Raw genomic sequence first — 20,161 nt, 5'->3', positions numbered from 1 at the left:
TTTACCACCCACCCCACAGAGAACAGAGTTTGAGGGAAAACCCTACCTAACCAGTTGGAAAAAAGAGCTGGGGGGGAAGAGGCTGAGCTCATTGGAGGCAAAATAAGATGGGAAAATCAGCATTATTAAAAGGCAACGGTCCAGTCGACAGTATTAGTTTTTAAAAAGCCCAGCGCAGAAACAGAGGACCTTGCGGCCATTAAAACACGCTACTTAACACTTTACTTTGGAATCACATGAGAACCAGCAATTTGGGTAGATTGTAGCTCTCATCCTGTCCCGCTGATGTTCGCGAGACGATGGTCTCCTTAAAGAACGGCAATTGGTGGGAAACAAGCTCGCCGTCTCTATGATCTCCCCGCGCCTACATCGTCCCCCTCCCCTGATCTCTTACTGCGCAGCCGCAGCATCCTTTTTACCGGCGCGCAGACCGGACCCAATCGTTCTCGGCAGCGCCCTGCTTTGCGGCATTGTCGTAATAAGCCGTTCCGCGGGCCTTGCAAGCCCGTCTGTATTGCTGAAACTGCGCTTTACGTCTCGGGCCGGAAGTGCTTGAGGACGGGAGGTCCTGCGGTCTGTTTTAGTCTGATCGTCTGTCGCTCGTTTTTCGTTGCAGGGGCGGCGAACAGCAGCTGCTGCCACCATCACCATCACCATCACCAGCATGGATCGCAGGAAGAAGCCGCTGGATGTGGCGGTGGCTTCGGTGAGGAATGAAGGAAGGAAGGAGGGAGGGAGAATTTCGCTGCGCCCTGCCTTACTCCGGTGCTACCCTTGTGAAGCGGGCTTCATCTGGTCCACGGGAAAGCCTCCGAAACAGCCTGTGAAGTGCCTTTCTAGAGGTCTCTGGTTCTGGAATCCGGTGCTTTGTTCACGGGCAGGATGCTTTAAACATGGAGCCTGGCCCAAGAGTCCTAGTTACTTGTAGCATGAGCGTCTGTGTACCAGGCTTGAGAATTGTATTGAGGGAGGATTGAGGAGAGAGCACGAGTAGTGCCTCGTTTCTTGTTTTCCTCTTGGCCTTCTCTGGTGATCCTTGAGGGGCTGGAATCGGTTCCAGCTATCAGGGCTTTCAACAAAAGCCTCAAGGAAAGTTTCACCTGCCTGTCAATTGAAATGGTCATCAGAGGCCTGATTTAACCCTCATGACCCAGAACTAGTGGATGAGCACCAGACCTGGGGCCCTCTCCATTAGAAGAAGAAGAAGAAGAAGAAGAGTTGGTTCTTATATGCCGCTTTTCCCTACCTGAAGGAGGCTCAAAGCGGCTTACAGTCGCCTTCCCATTCCATTACAGGGCCAAGACTATGTAACTTCCTTCCCCTGGAGGCTTGTCTGAGGCCAGTCTTACAATCTTTTAGTCGCCAAACTTAGGAGAGCTGAACAGTCTGTTTTGCATCCTTGATCCTTGTCTTTCCCAAATTTTCTGTTGAGGATCATAATTGTTCTTGGGCTGTGTTCTATTCAGCTATGAATGCACTAGCATGTATTAGAATTTCTGAAGGATGCTAGTGTTGATGCTGTTAGTGTGTGACTGTAGATGTAAACACGTAGAGTTTTTTCAAAGTACAATTATGTTTAGCGATAAGTAACTTTTGTTTCTTTACTGTTGCCTCTTCCAGCTGGTAGACTTGAAAGCTGAGCTTTTCCGAAAACAAGAAGAATTCAAAAAAGAAAAACTTCTGAAAGATGCTGGAACCTTTGTAAAAACCAAAGCAACAAATAAGGTAGATGAATAGAAATTATTGGTTACCCCACATCTTGAATTTTAGTATTGTTCTTTCCAACTTTATAGAGACTCGAGACTCTAACAAATATCATTTGAAGGAAACAAGAGGTGATTTAGATTCCTTCAAAATGATTTTTTTTCCAAACAGAGAGAGTACTTAGTCATTTGAAAGCTTACTTCTAAGATTTTAAAAGCTGTTTTGATGATGTTCCCTAGTGTTTATATTGCACTTTCATATTTATAAGCACTTTACATATGTTGTCACAGACATTCTTGCAATATTTCTGTAAGGTAAGGAAGGTAATGTCTGTAGAGGGGCTGAGGCTTGCTGAACACCGCTGAGTGAGGTACATATTTGCAGGTCCCTTAAGAGCCAAATCAGAGTCCAGTGGCACCTTTAAGACCAAAAAAGATTTATTCAAACAAAGATTTGGTTGTGCTACTTCAGACCAACATGGCTACCCACTTGAATCGGTCCCTTCAGAGGTCATTGACGTAGCCATTAATCTACAACAACTCCTGATAAATAGAAATGTCTCACTTTTTCTGTGCGCCCAGTGTTCCTCTGGCTGTGACCCACCAAATGTAGAAAAAAAATTTAAAAGTGAATAAATTTGGTAGTGACTGTGTAATATAACTTTCTTTTTTACGTTGGAAGACTAGACATTATTAGGTAGTAGTTGGTATTCTTGTTAATCAACAGATTAATATCACATTTATTTACTGCAATTTTCTGACCAATAATTTTTCACTATGTTTTTATAAATCTAAATTTTAGCCAACCGATTTTACATCTGATTAAGACTGAGCTACATTATTGAATGCAATGGGATGTAATGCAAGAGTAACTCTTTTCCCTGAACAACCTGTGAAAGGTGGTGGGCTTTGTGCTATTTTCCGAAATCAAATAAGTTCTAGGCGGATGAGCTAAACATTGTTACAATTTGAAGTGTTGATTAACCTGAAATTTGTTTTTATTTAACTTTCCAAAATAAAATTGCAATTAATTGTTAATCTGTAATTCTGCAGTTTCAGAATCTTAGTTTTTTTTAAAGTATCATTTAGAATTTTGTTTGTGTATTTAAATCTTATAATCCCCACATAAATGTATGCCTGCGATGTTAAGGATTTAAAAATTATTACTTTCAATCTATTACTGCTAGTAACCTTTTATATAATGAGAATTTCTCAAATCTCTTGAATCAAAAATGGTAAACAAATAAAAGGTGTACTTAAAATGTAAGAATTGTGACTGGATGTAGTGATAAGCAACAGTGCTATAACATTCAAAACAAAAAGAATGCCATTTCAAGGAAAGCACTGAAAGTTAATTCAGCTACTTTATGCGGTTAAATATGAGCCTCTTGTGGTGCAGAGTGGTAAGGCAGCCGTCTGAAAGCTTTGCCCATGAGGCTGGGAGTTCAATCCCAGCAGCCGGCTCAAGGTTGACTCAACCTTCCATCCTTCCGAGGTCGGTAAAATGAGTACCCAGCTTGCTGGGGGGTAAACGATAATGACTGGGGAAGGCACTGGCAAACCACCCTGTATTGAGTCTGCCATGAAAACGCTGGAGGGCGTCACCCCAAAGGTCAGACATGACTCGGTGCTTGCACAGGGGATACCTTTACCTTTATGCAGTTAAATGCACCATATTTTCAAGTAAAGGGCTCTCCGCTCCCTTCTGCTGCCTGGCAACTTATTTTTAGGTGTTTTGTTGTGGATGGCAAAAACCTTTTGATGGGGAAAGCTTCAGAAGGTGTAATGTAACCACGGGGGATAGCTTGTTGCCTAGAGCTGCTCTAATGGATCTAGCACTGATTACTGTTTGGGGTGAAACAGTGATTAGACAGGCATACAGCATATGTTAGTCAGGAAGTCTGCTTTACTCCAACGTCTGTGTTTTGTTTTGAAAACCAAATATTACAGAAGCCAAGCATCTGGACTAAGCAGAACAAAGGTGTTTCCGATCGAGCTGAGAAAGATGCTGAGCAGAAGATAGAAGAGCAGCAAACTTTGGATAAAGCAAGGTAATTCTTGTGTGAAGAGCAGGTGTCAATGTTCATTGCATTCAGTTTGCACTTGATTGGATATACTGCTTGGTCAGTAGGATCGTGGTATCAACTTGGCTCTTTGCTTCTGGGACCAACAGTGTTCCAGGCTTTCAAATATATGTGGCTATAGCTGATGATCATCCTCACGGCAGATGGATAAGAATTTGTGCAGGGGAATATTTGTAAAAATATCTTGACCATTAACACATATTTGGAGGCCAATTCTAATCATGTGCTTCAGACTCTGGAGGCCATTTCTAATAGTGTGTTTCAGTCTCTTGTACTTGAGGGGCCAGAGTTCAGATTCAAATGTGTACTCATGTGAAAAAGGCAGTCATCTATGCTGTATGATAACTATTTATATATATATGTACCACCCTCCCCTTGTGGATCAGGGCAGTTTACAGAGAACATGGAAATCATAAGACAAGTACAATATAGTTCAGTAATAACCTCACATAGTAATAACAATGATAACAACATCCAGTAATAATGATAGCTTCACTAATAATTGAAACATTAATGTGCCAACCGTAACCCCATAGGTTAGATGATTCAGAATTGCCTTTTGATGAACTTAATGGGGATGGCTGTGTGGGAGGAGGGGTTCTGGGGGCCCAGTAGATGCTGTTGATTCAATTGACCTCAACCTGGTGGAAGAGTTCCATTTTGCAGGCCCTGCAGAACTGTGCTAGCTCTGACGGGGCCCAGACCTCTATGTATACTTGGAAGTCAGTTCAATTGGGGTCAATAGGGCATGCTCCCTAACAAGTACTTAGGATTGCAGTCCTAATAGATTTGTGGGAGGGGATTTCACTAGGAAGGTAGATTAAATGAAAATACTGGCTGGAGCGAATTGTTTTTTGTCTTCTCTGAGTGAAACAGCTAGAATAACTGTACTTAAGACCATGGGATGCTTCGCTTGATGAATGAGTACCCCTGAAATACTCCATGCATGTGTGTGCTGAGGATAGCATGGGTAATATTATGTGGTGATGTTTTCGGTTATGAGTATTGGCTCCAAGAAATAACACCTGTCTCCTGAGTTCAAAATAGTGAAAGGTTTACTGCTGTGGAGTGGCAAATTCAGATTTATATAACTGTGTTTTGGGATGTTTTTTTTTTTTTTTTTGCAGACAGAAACTGGAAGAGAAAGCAAAATTGTATGAGAAGATGACAAAAGGAGACTTTCCAGGTAATTAAAACTAAATACATTTCAAAGTAAAATCTGTTTCAGACTATCTTGTATTTTTCATGTGGTAACTGTTGTATTGAAAGAAAGGGTTTACCTCATAGATATCCACTATTAATTTTCTCTATCTAATGAAAAATAATTATATTGGCTTTCAGTTTCATCTTCAGATTCAAAATTTGGAAACCTAAGAAAAGGTTTTAGATCAGATCAGAACAATTTTATTGGTATAATTACTAGATACAATAGTAAAACAGTGGGATATACATATAGAGATAACAGTATACCGAGTCCCAGCTATTAAATCAATTATGTCTCTAAATTATTTGGTCGCTACTTGATTCATATACACAAAATTTTCTCTAGGAATTTCGAACAGAAACTTCGCTATCCTCACAATATGGATTGAATTCTCCCATTCAAGCACCATATATCCTCTAAGGGAATTTGTAAAAAAAATTACCTTTGACTACATTCAAGGGAAAGCTGTTAAATCGTGCCTTAGAGTAGGCCCTTTTAGTTGACGGCTCATCTAATAATTGGGCTGATCCTGCGTTGAGCAGGGGGTTGGACTGGATGGCCCGTATGGCCTCTTCCAACTCTATGATTCTGTGAAATATGGGGGCATACATTTGTATTTTGGCAATGCACTCCAGTGCCACGGAGAGCATATTGTTGAGGCTAAGGCTTGAGCATCCAGATCCTCCAACCTCTGAGTTATTTGCTTCCTAATTGTATGTTCCTCTTGTGTAACCAGAAAAGAAATATCTAGTCCCGTACGTTGTCGTTTCTGAAGGACTATTTTATTAAATCCTTCAGGGTGGTTTGAGTCACTTAGCAGGTCTGGTAGCAATGAACAGGGTTGTGGGTGGAAATGCATCCAAATCCAGTATCCAAAAGTGAGCCACCATGCTCAGAAAAGGTTTCATTGAAGCATAATTCAGTGACTTGGAAGGGAAGCTTGTTTGTCTCTCAGCAAGGTAGCTTCAGAGAAGGATGTCTTAGCTGTCCCCTTTAACAGTCTTGCCAATAGTAGTCCCATGTCTATGTACCTGCTGTTGTAAAGCATTAATGGTTTGCTGGTCTGCAGAACTGTCTGGGAACAGTGGAATTTATTTATTTAGAGTTTCATTTATTGACCGCCACTCCTGGAACCTGCCGGCTTCTGGTAGTTTACAAAAAAGTATAAAACCACATAAAAATACAATTACAAAAATATACAACCCTGTAATTGCTGGCAAAACACCATCTAAAACCTCCCCTCCCTACCCGCAGCCACACACAACTGTCCAGGGGGTGGCGATGTGTGTGTGTGTGTGTAACTCATTTAGGTGTTGAATCAGCTCCGAGTTCATGGCATGGCCTTACATTATTCCTCTAGTCTTTCACATGTGAACACCAGTTGTATATCTTAGAAGGCTGTTATAAAGATAATTGAGAGAATTCATGTGAATGGAGTTGAGCCCATGGGGAAAGCGCTCTATCCATGCTTAAAATACTCTCTCTAAGCCACTTAATGCAGTCAGAAATTAGTGGTGCCATTTCTTATGATCTCCCCCCCCCGCCCCCAATTCTTCATGCACACTTAATTATGTAGCCAAGTCCATCCAACATTTTTAGTCAGTAATTCTTTTCTCCACATAGGAAGTTATCTCAAATGCTTTTATTAACTTGAGTATAGGTGTGCATGTAGCTTACAAAATCATTGTGGTAATGTTTATCAGGCTTCCTGGTAATCAATATTAAATTGATGGTTACACACATACAAAGGAGCATCAGCTTTGGTGCAAACTGCTGCTGTAGGCATCTCACTGATTAAGCCTTGAAACTTTTGCATCACGCTTTAAAATATACTGAGAGCCTCATTAATACAGCATTAACTTCACCTCAGCGGTGGGGTGGAGATGATGGAAATGGTGACAAATTTCTAACAATCATGCAGTTATTGGAAGCTGGTTTTTAATTTTTTATATTGATGAATGATTGAGATCTCTCATTCTTCTCTGTATTAAGAAATGCTGCCTACCTTAAGATCTGGTAAAAGCTGGCACTAAGCTGTGCTAATGGCAAATTGTGGATTCCAGGGAATATTTTGACTAGAATTAAGAGTTTCTTTAATTTTACATTTCTGATAAAACAGTGCTTAGCACAAGCAGGCACCGTAGGGGAAAAATATGCTGTTTAATGTAAGCCTGAAGGTTGAGTGCTGATGGGGTGACCCTTGCCACATCAGAGGGTAAGATCAGGGCTCCAGGGCTAGCCCTGGCTTTGGGGGTGGCCTGGAGAGCATCAGAGGGAGGGGAATGACATGGGTCCAGAGATGCAGCCAGCCTTCGAGATGTAAAACTATATATTCCTATGTAGCCCTTTGTTCTGGGCACGGGTTCTTTCTGGACTCCAGTCCCCCTGTGCCCCCATTTTGACTTTTTGCTGCAGCTGAGTAAAAAGCATAGGAATGGGTTTCTAGACTAGTGTGTCTTTGGGTAAGGTCATAACAGGCAAAGGACCCTATTAGGCTTGCAGGGCTTTCTGGCCTTCCAGGCTATCATCAAGATGTACCCAGGGTGACCAAAAGTAATCTTGAGGTGTAGAGATCCATTGTAAAATGTTTCTCAGCTGCCAGGTATGCTGTTAGTAGCTTATGGTGTGGATTGTTCTTCTTTTCTACAAATGATGATGCTTGTCAGCCCTAGGTATATGGGAGGTCCAGGGCACATGACAGGAGCCCTGCACGTCTCTCTTAACCACATCCTAGCATACAAAACTCTGGGCGTGATATCAGCTGAACGTGACTTTTCTCACCCTAGCTCTGCTTCATTGGCTCTTTCTTGCTGGTGCACGGCCATTCACATTGTGAAGGCACCAGGCCCCTTGGTCTTGTATTAGTAGATGTTATCATGGAAGAGATGAGGAGGTGGTGCCGGGCTGCTCTATCCAGTGACAGCTAAACATTCCCTGTAACCTTAGCTCTGGCTTTAGGAGTACTTGATTGTTGAGCTGGAGCTGCAAGTTACGGCCCATAGAAGAAAATATTCTGTGAGCTCTGGGGGCCCTTTCCTTGACATGCCGCGTAACCCGTAATTGTGCTCAGCTATTGTAGAGCTGAAGAGACGCATGGGGATCGCTTGGGTAGTTTTATTGTGTTCTGCCCATCGTCCTGTATTGTAGGCAAGGGCATTGTCAGCAGCAATAGCGCTGATTGCTGCAATTTCATATTGACTCCTCTCTCAGCTGGGTACTTTTCGATGCCTGTTATTTAAGAATTGATTTTTCCGGTTGTAGATGAAGAAACCGAGGATTTGTACCTGGTGGATTTCACTCAAAAGATCATAGACAAACAGAGAGAAGTACAAGAGCTGTGTGCAAATGAAGCTGCAAGGAAAGCAGCTGAGAAGGAGAACGAAGACGAGAGACTCTCTGAAATGGAGATTCCGCCTCCACAGGACCCCACTGAAGAATGGTCAGTAGGAACATTGTAGGGAGACAGTCCTGTTTCTCTGGATTCTTATTGTCACTTAGCATTTTTAAAAGGCCACAGATCTCTGTAAGTTTGGCAGTTCCTTGGGATGTGTGATGAACTTTCCTTTCTTTCAGGAGGTATCCTAGCATGTCTTTCCCCTTTCCTTGCAGACGCGATTCCAGTAGATGATGAAAACAATAAAGACTCCTAGAACACCTAAAATAATAATGGATTTGTTGGTCATGAGCTTTTTTGAGACAATATATTTCCCCCCCCAAATAGCATACATAAATGAACATGTGTAAAAACTACTAATTTAACCAGCTCGAGATCCCTGGCCCAAGGGATGTTCGCCTGGCCTTGACCAGGGCCACGGCCTTTTCAGTCCTGGCCCTGACTTGGTGAAATGAGCTCCCAGGAGAGCTGAGAGCCCTGTTGGAGCTATCACGGTTCTGCAGGGCCTGCAAAACAGAGCTCTTCCACCAGGCCCTTGGTTGAGGCCAGGGCAGGTCGGAACAATGGCCCCTTTCCAAGCCGACCAGGACATTGCTCTCCTCCCCCCAAGCCAGGGTGCTGTGGGGAGGGGCTCAGTGGGGGGAGAAGAGTTTTATCACCATCAAGGTGTGCTGGCTTTCAGCTGTAATGTTGGGGTTTTTATTGGGATTTTATTTAGGAAATGTTCCCTGCTACGAGCTGCTTTGTGCGAGTGGCGGTCTATAAAACAAATTATAAACATAAAATTATATAAATATGTATTGGATTCCTTAAATATACTACATTATTCTTTTTAATAGCACTAATGATCTGGTGCACTGGGTTATAGTCTGTGAAAGCTTATGCTAGGAAGAAACATCTGTCTTTTAATATATCACTAGGCTCCAAGAAGAAGAGTTGGTTTGTATACCCAGCTTTTGACTACCTGAAGGAATCTCAAAGCGGCTTATTTTCCTTCTTCTCCCCACAACAAACACCCTGTGAGGTAGATGAGACTGAAGGAGCTCTGAGAAAACTATTCTTTGAGAAGAGCTCTAACAGGACTGTGACTATCCCAAGGCCACCTAATTCGCTGCATGTGGAAGACAGTAGAATCAAACCCGACTGCTCTTAACCACTATACCAAGTTGGCGTATCTCCATCAGTCTTTCCCCAGGCCACACAATTGGTGTTCTCAGTTGTCATGAGTAGATGAGTCATTTCATTATCAAATCAAATGTCTTGGAGTAGAGAATGCATACATTTCAACTACCCCATAAGTTGGGTTTTCTGAATAACTGGAAATGTATTTTCTGAGGTGCCACTAGCATTAGTAAGAATAAGAGTTCTGGAGAAGCTTCAAGTTTTGAAAGATCTGCTTTGATAGTTGGAAGTGGAAAAAAATCATTGAAGAGATTTGTCTCTGATAGTCTGCAGACTCATCAGCAGGAGCCCCCCTCCCCCCAAAAAAGCAACAAACATTTTTCAAGTACAAAAAAGAAGGCAAACTGCCCCTTCTGTCTCCTCCACATTCTTGTAACAAGCAACTTAATGGAAGCATAAATCGTTAATGGTTAATCATTAGCACTGCATGCTGGGCCCACCAGCATTCGGTCAGTCTGCACCACTGTGAGTAATTGGGGAGGAATTCGATTTTAAAGAACACTTGCCACTATTAATGGGCAACAAATACAACTGTTTGTCTGAATCTCTTAACAGTTTTCAATACTTATTTTTTGGGGGGTGGGGGAATGGCTTTACATCAAAAGAACTTTGACAGAAGTCTCGCTTTGCATTTCTTTTCAGCTTTCGGTAAAATAGAACAATTGATGAAGAGATCACTCAATGAGTCTTGGCCTGATAATTTAAATCTATTGTTGTCGTGTAATATTAGTGTGGAAAGTCAATGCTGGGTCGTTATTCTCTCCACAGGGAACACATATTCTTTGCTAGTAAAGTTAGAAAGTGAAGTGCCATTATAACTTGTTAACATTGTGCCAGGTGCATTATCTAAGCAGCTAGCTGGCTCACAATGACTTCCTTCAAAAATTTAACACATTGACAACTGTTTAAGGGGTACAGGTTTCAGTTCTGTCGCTGTGAGCAGGTAGAATGGAGATCAATTTAGTGCAGTCTTAAGCAGAGCAATGCTTTTCCATGTCCATTGAAATCAGTAGGATTAGAAGGGCATAACTCTGCTGAGGACTGCACTGTTAAATTACCTCCACCCTAGTAATTAACAACTACAACCTATAAAGAGAAGCCCTTAAAAAGGGTGTGTGTGTGTTTGTACTGTTACTGCTTTCTGTAAGCAGTGTCTATCCCATGCATAAATCTGGGGTTCTGTTATACATTCATTTTGCTTTCATTTCTAGGGTTGACTACGTAGACTCCTTGGGCCGATCAAGACGTTGCATGAAGAAGGATTTGCCACATCTACTTCAAATGGATAAGGAGCTTCAGGGGAAGAGGTGATGTTGGTCCCAGTGTACATGTAGACAGTGGTCCCCAACCTTTTTATCACCGAGGACCGGTCAACGCTTGACAATTTTACTGAGGCCCTCGGGGGGGGGGGGGGTAGTCTGTTGCCGAGGGATGTTGCCACCTGAGCCCCTGCTCCACTTGCTTTCCTGCCAGTGCCCCTGGCTTCCCACAGCCCACTGGGGGGCACTGCCAGCAGCAGCTGTGCAGTGCCACACCAAGGGGGAGGCCCAGCCATGGTGGCCTCTGGAGAGCACCAAAGGTGAGCTCGCGGTAGAGTGGCAGGGCAGCCCCCAAGGCAGCAGCCGGGGAGGAGGATGAGGAGGAGCTGCGGCCCGGTACCAACTGATCTACGGACCAGTACTGGTTCCCGAACTGGGGGTTGGGGACCGCTGCATGTAGACTCTTGCAAATATGGGGCAGTAGAACTGGTAATGTGGCTGAAAATAGGAAAAATTCATTCAGCTTGTTTAGCCCTGTGTCAAAACAAGGGTGGAGACTTTTGAGGGATATTTCCTTTTTGTTTAATTTCTGAAATGTGTTTTTCTTCTGGTGTATCATTCCTCTATTCTTAACTGTCGAAGCAGCTACTTTTCTCCTTTTCTCCACTGTTCTCTTGCTGCCTCCAGGCTTCCCTTTTACAATCCTGTTTTTAAAGGTTTTTTCTTGCTGTGAAGAATAGCTTATCGTGGTCTTAAACTACTCCCTTTCCTCCGATGCCTATATTTGAAAGTAACTTTGCCCTGTGTCTTTGTCTTCATTCTACATCCCGCATTATCATTTGAGAGGGTCATATCTGATCATTGCTTTTGTTAGCCTTTATAACAAAAGAGATCAGTCATAATGAGAAAGGGTGAATGGGCCAAAGGGTACCTAGAGAGTTTGGTGGCTTACTGGGGATTTGAGTCTGTGTCTCTACCTTAATTTAACCACTGTATAGCTTTAAGGCTGACAGTGAAGAAACTGAAATTGTTGAAGATTTTCTATTCCTTGGCTCAACCATCAACCAAAAGGGAAACTGCAACCAAGAAATCGGAACAAGATTGAGACTGAGAAAGGCAGCCATAAGCTCCTTAAGTGTAAGGATGTGCTACTGGTGGCCAAGATCAAGATAATTCATATTATTGTATTTCCCATTATTATGCATGGGTGTGCAAGTTATACAATGATGAACGAATCACTGGATTTTCCTTATCATTCCAGTTTCAAGATTTAGACTTTTAGGTTGTGAAGTCTGTCTTAAGGGACTATTGTAGTTCTCCTTATTGCCTTACATTATGATTTCCGGTAGTGGTAAAATCTTAGGGTGAAATCTGTATTGCCGGCCACGTCTCCATTTTCTGCCATTAGCTGAAATGGTAACTTTGTAGTCTTTTTAAATAGATGCTATCAATTCTGTCCTGGGGTTTTGCATGCCACTTAAATAACAGGGAAATAATTGGGGGAAATGAAAAGGACGTCTCAAAAAAGAGTACATCATGATGGCTGTTTATGGGAATGTTTGCTATTGTTAAAACCCTTTCTACTTAGTTGAAATTGGGGTAATAATGCTGACAAAATCAGAAATGTTCTGTGTAAAGGAGAAAAAAGCTCTTAATGTGTTCTTCGCAGACTTATTATCTAGAGAAATTTATCAGTGTTTTTAGAGCAATGGCCCTTCTATACAAGATTGGATTTTAATGTGTCACAATGAAATCCAGTAGGATTCTTCCCCCCCCCCCCCTTCAATCAGTGAGTGGAGCTTGAGGCTTTTAATACCATTTAGGACATGGTATTAAGTGTACGCCACTTGTTCCAGCCATTTAGTTTTTCACTAGTCCTGGCCAAGTTGAGCATTATGAGAGAAATAGTTACAAAATAGTTGAAACTGTTGTCTGAGCAGCTCATCATTCAAAGATCGCCTGCTGCTAAAATGAACCAGCAGCTGTATGCAGAGTGATTCTAGAGCTTAGAGCAACTCTGCAAAGGACTGCAGTGCTAGATTGCCAGTACAGTCCCATGCAATTTTGCCAGGGTGTAAGCTGCCTTGAATCTACACTGATAAAGCAAGCTAGAAATGGTTTAAATAAATGCAGTGAGACTTGCTTCTGAATCATTCTGCGTATAGTATTGTACTGTAGGGGAAGTAAAAGGTTTTGAAATGCACACCTGTTGAGCCAGAGCTTGCAAATGAATTTACCGTGAATCCTTTTTCCTATGAAGCAAACATCTTCTCCCTGAGTCCTGTTACCATATTAAAGATCAGCTGAGAACATCCTCTAAACTATTCTAAGGCCAATTAATAAATGCATACAGAGAGACATTGTTGTTGGGTCATCTACAGATTGTTTTCCAGAAGTACCCGATGACTATTCTGTTTGGACTAGCCTTTCGGCAATTGTATTGAATGCAGTTATTGAGTGCTTTCCCCTAGAATACATTAGTCTTGTTCAGGTAATTTGTCCTTATCTTTTATTGCTTCCCAGTTCTCAAGCAGTGCCTCTGCTTTGTTTTAATTAGGCAAATAAATGAAGAGAAGACTCTGCTGTCTGAAGATATGAGAAGGGAACTTCAGCGTCAGCAATGGGAACAAGAGGAAGAAGAGGCCATGCGGAGACCTATGGGACCAATACATTATGAGGACATTCGTGAAAATGGTGTGCACTTGAAGTGCTTGTCTTGGGAAGAAAAGTACATTTTCATTCTTAGTATAACAATAATATTTGGTTGAAGCCCATGGAAGCTGGATTCTGACCCTACAGAATTCTCAAGTTGTTATGCATTCAGGAAGAAAAAAAGAAGTTTAATATCTTAGGGTGTGTTTACTAAACACCTTCCTCTGGAGTGTTTGGCCTGGAATAACCTCCAGTTCTCTAATCACAGTCAAAGAGCAGAGGTCTTTGGCCCTCTACTTAAATACAAAAGGGATGGCATATTTGAAGGTGTGCTAGACAGGCTTCTTTTCTAGTCCTTTGAAAATGAAGAGAATATCCCTTGGATGCAAAGAACATCTGTCTGTACTGATGTGTGCGTTGGAGTTATAAGTATATGGTGCTTTCTAACCGTGTGTGAAATCTTTCCTTTTCAGAGGCCAGACAGCTTGGTGTTGGTTATTTTGCCTTTGCCCGAGATCAGGCTTTGAGGAAGAAACAGATGGAAACATTAGAGATGCTAAGAGATCAGGTATGAGGTTTTGAAGGTAGTATAAACATGTGCTGGAAGAGGGTTTCTCTAGTAAGTATGTAAGAACATTGTGGCTTATTATTTTTAAGGCCCCCCCTCCAATCTCTGCTGAACCGTGTAACCCCTTAAAATAGCCAGCTCCAGCCTTTCCAAAATATCTGTTTTCCCCTTAGCAGTCTTTGTAAGATTTCAGTAATGAGGGCAGAAGTAGTAAAAGGAAGTGACACGGCTAACTAATGGATTGTTCCTGTATTGTGAGCCGTATAATTTTGGAATAGTGACAGAATTGACTTACTTTTGTTTCTCAAGACCACAGACCAGAGAGCAAAACGTGAGCACTTAAAGGAGAAACGCAAGGCTGTCCTGGAGGCACGGCTGTCCAAGCTTCGGGCAAAAAAGCGCTTAAAAGAGGGCATCACAATAGAAGATGGAGGTATGCTCTTTTCGAAATTATTTGAATGCCAAGAATAAAAGATCCATGTTTATGACAATGGAATGTAAATGAGGTCTAGGTTATGCCAGTCAGAAATTACATTTGAGTCAGCATGTGAAGCAGCCTGCGAAAAGTCTTTGTTCCAAACAAGACGTGGTACAGTCCTTCCACAGGGACAGACTTCCAGCTTTTGTGAGTGGTTTTGGTAGTGCTCTGCTAGTAGGTCATGGCTGGTGAGAAGGGAAGGAAGAGAAGTGCATGATTAGGAAACCTCTGAGAAGTCCTAGTTATGGAAGGATACAAACTCATTGAAGTAGGAGCCCAACCAACTGGATGAAATCCTTGGGGACATTGAACACAGTTGGCTGATAGCAAAACACTCCTCTGCAAGCTCTTTACTCTCATAGTTTTTCACTAAAAGCCACTCTTGAGGATCATTAGGAATGTCTTGGAATAGAAAGAGTTTGAAGGGGCCATGCAAGCCATCTAGTCCAACCCTCTGTTCAATGCAGGATCAGCCTGAAGCATCCATGATAGGTATCTGTCCAGCCACTGCTTAAAGTCTTCCAGTGAGGGAGAGCTCACCACCTCCTTAGGCTGCTGATTCCACTGCTGAACTACTCTGTGAATCCCCCCCCTGATTTCTAGCCAGTACTGTTCTACATGTAGCTTAAACCCATTACTGTGGGTCCTATCCTCTGAGGACAACAGGAACCGCTCCCTGCCCTCCTTCAGGGCGACCTTTCAAATACTTAAAGAGAGCAATCAGGTCCCCTCTCAACCTCCTCCAGGCCAAACTTTCCCAAGTCCTTCAGCCTTTCTTAATAGGACTCGATTCCCAGGCCCTTGATCATCACTCGGCTCTGCTCCCCCTCAATTTTGTCCACATCCTTTCTGAAGTGAGGCCTCCACACAGTACTCCAGGGGAGGTCTGACCAATGTGGTATACAGCGGGACTATGACATCTTGTGATCTTGATGTAATACTTCTGTTGATACAGTCCAAGACTGCATTCACCTTCTTTACCGCCACATCACACAGTCTGCTCATATTTAGCTTACAGTCCACAAGTACCCCAAGATCACGTTCACACACACTGCTACCCAGAAGTGTATCTCCCATCCAGTATGCATGCTTCTCATTTTTGTGACATGTTGACTCTGCATGTCTCCTTATTGAATGGGGGGGGGGGGGGAGGTTTGCCAGAATCAGGAATTAGTACATTTTTGCCTTTCTCAAGAGGTTCTGTAGGATTCATACACCACATTTACCCATATAGAGACGACTGTGTGCAGTCTAAGGTTACGCTCTGTCCTTGGTTCCAGAAAGACTTATTTGAGTGGTTCCGTCTACTTCAGGCAACTCTCTTAGCATCTTGTTGATACTGAGAAAGAATTGGATTCTGGAAAAGCTAGTGAGAGCAGGTGAAACTGAAAGGAATGAAGCATGTTCATAATATAGAGAAGGGGAGGCCAAACTGGCTTGCTGGATGGCCATCGACTACAACTACCATGAATCCCTGCCAGCAGCAGATAACTGTAGTCCATGGACATCTGGAGAGCCACAGTTTGGCCACCTAAGATACAGAGTGATCATCAAGGTGCATAAAGTCCAGCTAAAGCAGAGGATGTTGGTGTATTTCCGTTCTTGCCTTGTGTTTCATCTCTTATGTGACAATGCAGTCATTCCAAGTTATGTTGCCAAGTAATATATTTTGAGCTGTCCTTTTTCCCCCTTCAGTAATTGTGGTAGAGTATATGGTTTTAATTTTAACCTTTGATTTATTTTACAACTTTTTCAACAGTATTTTTTTTCTGTACAACAGGCCTTACCATTTTTAGATTCATAAGTTGCAATTCCACTTATTTGCAGTTCATGATACCATCATGCAATGTGATCTCCAGCCTGTTTTTATTCCAACCCTGTTCTTGTCACAGTCACTTCTTTGCAGGAAATCTAGTTGTTTTGCAACTGGGAGCCAGTAGACCCCCATGCCTCCCAATATTCTTGGATTTTGATGTTCATGGTGATCTTGGGAACATATCCCAGCCAGGGCTCACTGTTTGAAAAAAGTGGCTCTCCCAGTGAGAAATATTGGCTTTGTTAGGTAGCAGTTGGGTACACTTGACTGTTAAATTTTGAGTAACATCTACTGTAACTTTCTCCCACAAAGCAGAAGAAGAAGTGGTTGAGCCAAGACCTGCTGAACCTGCCCCCGATGTAGTGGCAAGATCTGCTGCAGAAAGCAGGAAAGTAGAAGTTGTCATTCAGGAGCGGAAAGATACAAAACCTGGGGTACCCTATATTCGCGAATGGGACAGAGGCAAAGGTGAGTGTGTATGTGTAGAAATGCATTTTTTAATCTCTGGAGGACTGAATGGAGTAAACCTTCACCAGGAACGTTTAAAAGTTTTTCTCCTTGGACAGAGAACCGAGGGGGGGGGAGGGTCAGTTCAATTGCTTCCCAGCCGTATCTCACCCATCCTTTACAATTGTTAATAGCCCTAGCTAAAGGCAATGAGGTGGTCAACCCCCCCCCCCCCCCCGCAAAGCAGGGAACAGAAATTCGGATGTAGTAAATACTGGAATGACTTCAGTAAGAAACTTTTGGAGACTTCAAGAAAAGCTTTGTTGACCTAACCTGACTTTGTCAGTGGCGGGTGCTAAAAGTCTTGGGAGCAAGAAGAAAGTGGGAGGTTGTGCTGGTTCCATCGAGGCATATGGAACTCTTAACTGAGGTCTGGAGGAGGTGGCCATTGCCATGTGTTGGCCTGCACGCCGGACGGAGGCTTGAAGATAATGGAACTCTTGTAAAAATCTGCCTGCTTTATATTTAACAAACTTTACCCTTTTCTTTTGGATCCTATGCTTAGTTTGTTGCTGTATTAAAAGTATGCTTATGAACATTACAAAAAAAAAACAATCTCCATGGTTACCAGACCTTGGGCTAGTCACAGTCCTGCTAGAGCTGTTCTCAAAGAGCAATTCTGTCAGAGTTCTCTGAGCCCCACTTACCTCACAGGGTATCTGTTGTGGGGAGATGAAGGAAAAGCAATTGTAATCCACTCTGAGGCTCCTTTGGGTAGTGGAAAGCGGGGTATAAAAACCAAAGCATTTATATAACTTTTGATCTTGGTAGTGGTTCTCTGTACTAACATAGACCTCCACTGTCTTGGATGCACTAAATTGAAAAGAGCCCCAGGGGGAAGGGGAGGCAAGAGGCTATTCCCGCAGTGGTGCACAAGGCATTCCCTGTGGAAACAAGATGCTGGGTGGCAGGAGACCCAGAGGCAAGGCCTCAAAATGTGGAAAGGGATGCTGGGAGTTCTGATTTTCTCCAGTGGACAAAAATCACTAGGTATAAAAAGCTGTCTGTAGTTTGAGCCTACCATTTTAGGATGGGAATGGCTTGTTTAATTGTTCCTTTATTTAAAAAAATTCTTACATAATGGAGAGGAGACAATACTATAACCTGTATTCCTAGAGGGGTTCTAGTATGGTTTTTCTCTCACCATCTGGCTCTTACTTCATTTCCTTGAGGACTCTTAAAATGGAAACGGTTGTGTGAAATAGGATTAAACCACCTTAACTGGTGATTTACACTTTTTCTCTGCAAGGCCACTAGAGGGCACGCCAGTTATGGCATGACCACAGTACAGAAGGCCATAATTTGGATTTTCTTTTGAGCTGCTTTTTCAGTTATTTGTGTAGATCATGCGGGGATAAAGTTTCATCGCAAAACGGGGGGGGGGGGGGGGGGGGAGACTTGGTTAAAACAATCATGGATTCTACTTGATGGCTCAAATGACTTTTCTTGTGATTCCCCCCCCCCTACTAGAATTCACTTTTGGGCTTTGGTCAAAGAAGCAATCGGATCTCAGGAATGAACGAGACCCAGAATTTGCACCTCCTTCCAGTTATTACATGGGTCAAAACAGAGCATCTGACTTTAAAAGCCAGAACTGGAGGAGAGCTGGGTCCTCCTCCTATGATACAAGGGAACCGAATCCAGCGGAGAGCGCTCCCTCCCGATCAGCAGAGACCGATGATGGCTGTTCCCAGAGCAGTTGGTGCCCACCCACCACTCAGGCTTCCAGCAGTGACTTGCAAAATGAGCAGCCTGTTTACCACAGTTTAGATGACATGCTCTCTTACTACAAACAAGTGACATGAGGATTGACAGGCCGTGCACAAGATCCGTTCCTTGGCAACTGGAAGGGAGTGTTATGTTTGAACGGCAGCAGAAGTGAGAACCCTAAAGACTACAGCAAAACAACAACACACGTTAGTGGCATAGCTATCAAATGCCTTTGCCATGAAGTGGTATGAACTGTGCACGTGGCAACCGGATTGTCTTCTGTTGTTACCTTCTTTAACAGTAAAGGCTTCCATTGTGATGATCCAATGTTTCTCTCGTGTGTTTATAGTACATCTATTACAATTCATCACTCTTTTCATTGGCCTGCTCTTCACCATGATTAGGCAGGTTTACAAGGGATTGCAGTTGACCCCATGCCCTCTGGGGGATCTTGACTTTTAAAAACAATCCATCATTCATCCATCCTTAAGTACAGCATCGTGGAGGCCTAGAAGTGGGGGTGCTAGAAGAATATAAACCCACCCCTCCTTGGGCATGTAGCTCGTTTCACTTTGCTTTTAATCCCAGGATTGAAATAGCTTGCTTGGTAAATTTAATTTTGTTTTCAATGGGAATATTGGTAAGGACTAACTCACAGGAAGCATAAATTCAAGTGGGCAGCCATGTTGGTCTCAAATAGCACGACCGAAATAGAGTCCAATAGCACCTTTAAGATAAACAAAGATTTATTCAAGGCATGAGCTTTTGAGTGCATGCACTCTTCCTCAGACTAAATGCACAACCATGAATGTTTTTCACTGCCATGAAGGCCGTGTGCTATCCATTAAATTTCATCAAAACTACCAGGATGGGTAGCTTTTCCTTAGCCATCTGGATTTCTGCCAGAAACAAGTCTTAGTCAGAATCCTCCATGGGAATGATGGGGGGGGGGGGATATTCTTGAGGCTCCTGGGATTTTTCTGCATGAGGAACAGCTGTGGGAGAGCTCAACTGCTAGCAGTGGCTTTAACCAATGATCTTGTCCTGCTAAGGCACCTATTGCTTGCTTTGTGAGCACCATAATGCTAAAGAAAGGAATTTATATTTCTGAGATGGTTAAACAGTAGATATGCTCACAACTCTGCCTAGGCCCTCCAAAATATGCACGTCTCAGCCATACATCTGCCTCTTCAATCTGAAATTGTAATTTTATTTAATCTAAATACACCTATATCTACTGTCTCTAGAGGGCAGCAGATAGCTTAAATTCTAAAGTCCTATACATTGGAGCAAGTGGGAATTCTGTTCATCAAGCACATTTTCAGTATTTCAGAGTAAAACATTTCCCCTCCCATTGATTTGTTTGCCTTTGAAGAACAGTGGGGTAGAAAAGGCAAATTCATATGGTTATGCCCAGACTTCCACATTGGGTGTGGAGCACTGTTCATGGAATTTCTGCCTTTAAGCCATTTATGGGAATCCTTCTGGTAGGCAGCAGGCAAGCCAAACAGGACTCTGCTTTTTCAACTGTTACCCCAGTAAGTACATGTGAATTGTGGATAATAAACATCTCAAGGTTTCTTAAAAGGCCAGACAAGGAAGTC

The 20,161-nt window shown here is 42.7% G+C and overlaps 1 protein-coding gene across 2 annotated transcripts; it reads left to right on the top strand.

The window, feature by feature from the left end:
* The first annotated feature begins 449 nt into the window (after positions 1-449).
* On the top strand, positions 450-18,879 carry CCDC174 (coiled-coil domain containing 174). Of its 2 annotated transcripts, none has more exons than XM_077325332.1 (11): positions 450-706; positions 1,621-1,725; positions 3,654-3,754; positions 4,915-4,973; positions 8,253-8,430; positions 10,779-10,874; positions 13,384-13,520; positions 13,952-14,046; positions 14,356-14,479; positions 16,653-16,808; positions 18,318-18,879. In XM_077325332.1, exons 1-11 carry the CDS (start codon positions 665-667, stop codon positions 18,650-18,652), a joined length of 1,428 nt encoding a protein of 475 aa, XP_077181447.1. In that variant the 5' UTR covers positions 450-664; the 3' UTR covers positions 18,653-18,879. The 2 variants fall into 2 exon arrangements, with proteins under 2 accessions (XP_077181447.1, XP_077181448.1); XM_077325333.1 differs by having other exon boundaries at positions 452-706; positions 16,656-16,808.
* The last annotated feature ends 1,282 nt before the right edge of the window (positions 18,880-20,161 follow it).

The sequence above is a fragment of the Paroedura picta genome, chromosome 3, assembly GCF_049243985.1.
Source record: "Paroedura picta isolate Pp20150507F chromosome 3, Ppicta_v3.0, whole genome shotgun sequence".
In the NCBI taxonomy this organism is placed as follows: Eukaryota; Metazoa; Chordata; class Lepidosauria; order Squamata; family Gekkonidae; genus Paroedura; species Paroedura picta.
Note: the sequence above shows the minus strand (reverse complement) of the source record. Positions and strands in the feature narration are given on the sequence as shown.

What these genes read in the sequence shown, in the direction of transcription:
- CCDC174 (XM_077325332.1), top strand. Translation starts at nt 665, where the DNA reads ATGGATCGCAGGAAGAAGCCGCTGGATGTGGCGGTGGCTTCG. An exon ending in TGAGGACATTCGTGAAAATG is followed by an intron (nt 13,521 to 13,951) that starts GTGTGCACTTGA and finishes TTTCCTTTTCAG; the next exon opens with AGGCCAGACAGCTTGGTGTT. An exon ending in CATCACAATAGAAGATGGAG is followed by an intron (nt 14,480 to 16,652) that starts GTATGCTCTTTT and finishes TCTCCCACAAAG; the next exon opens with CAGAAGAAGAAGTGGTTGAG.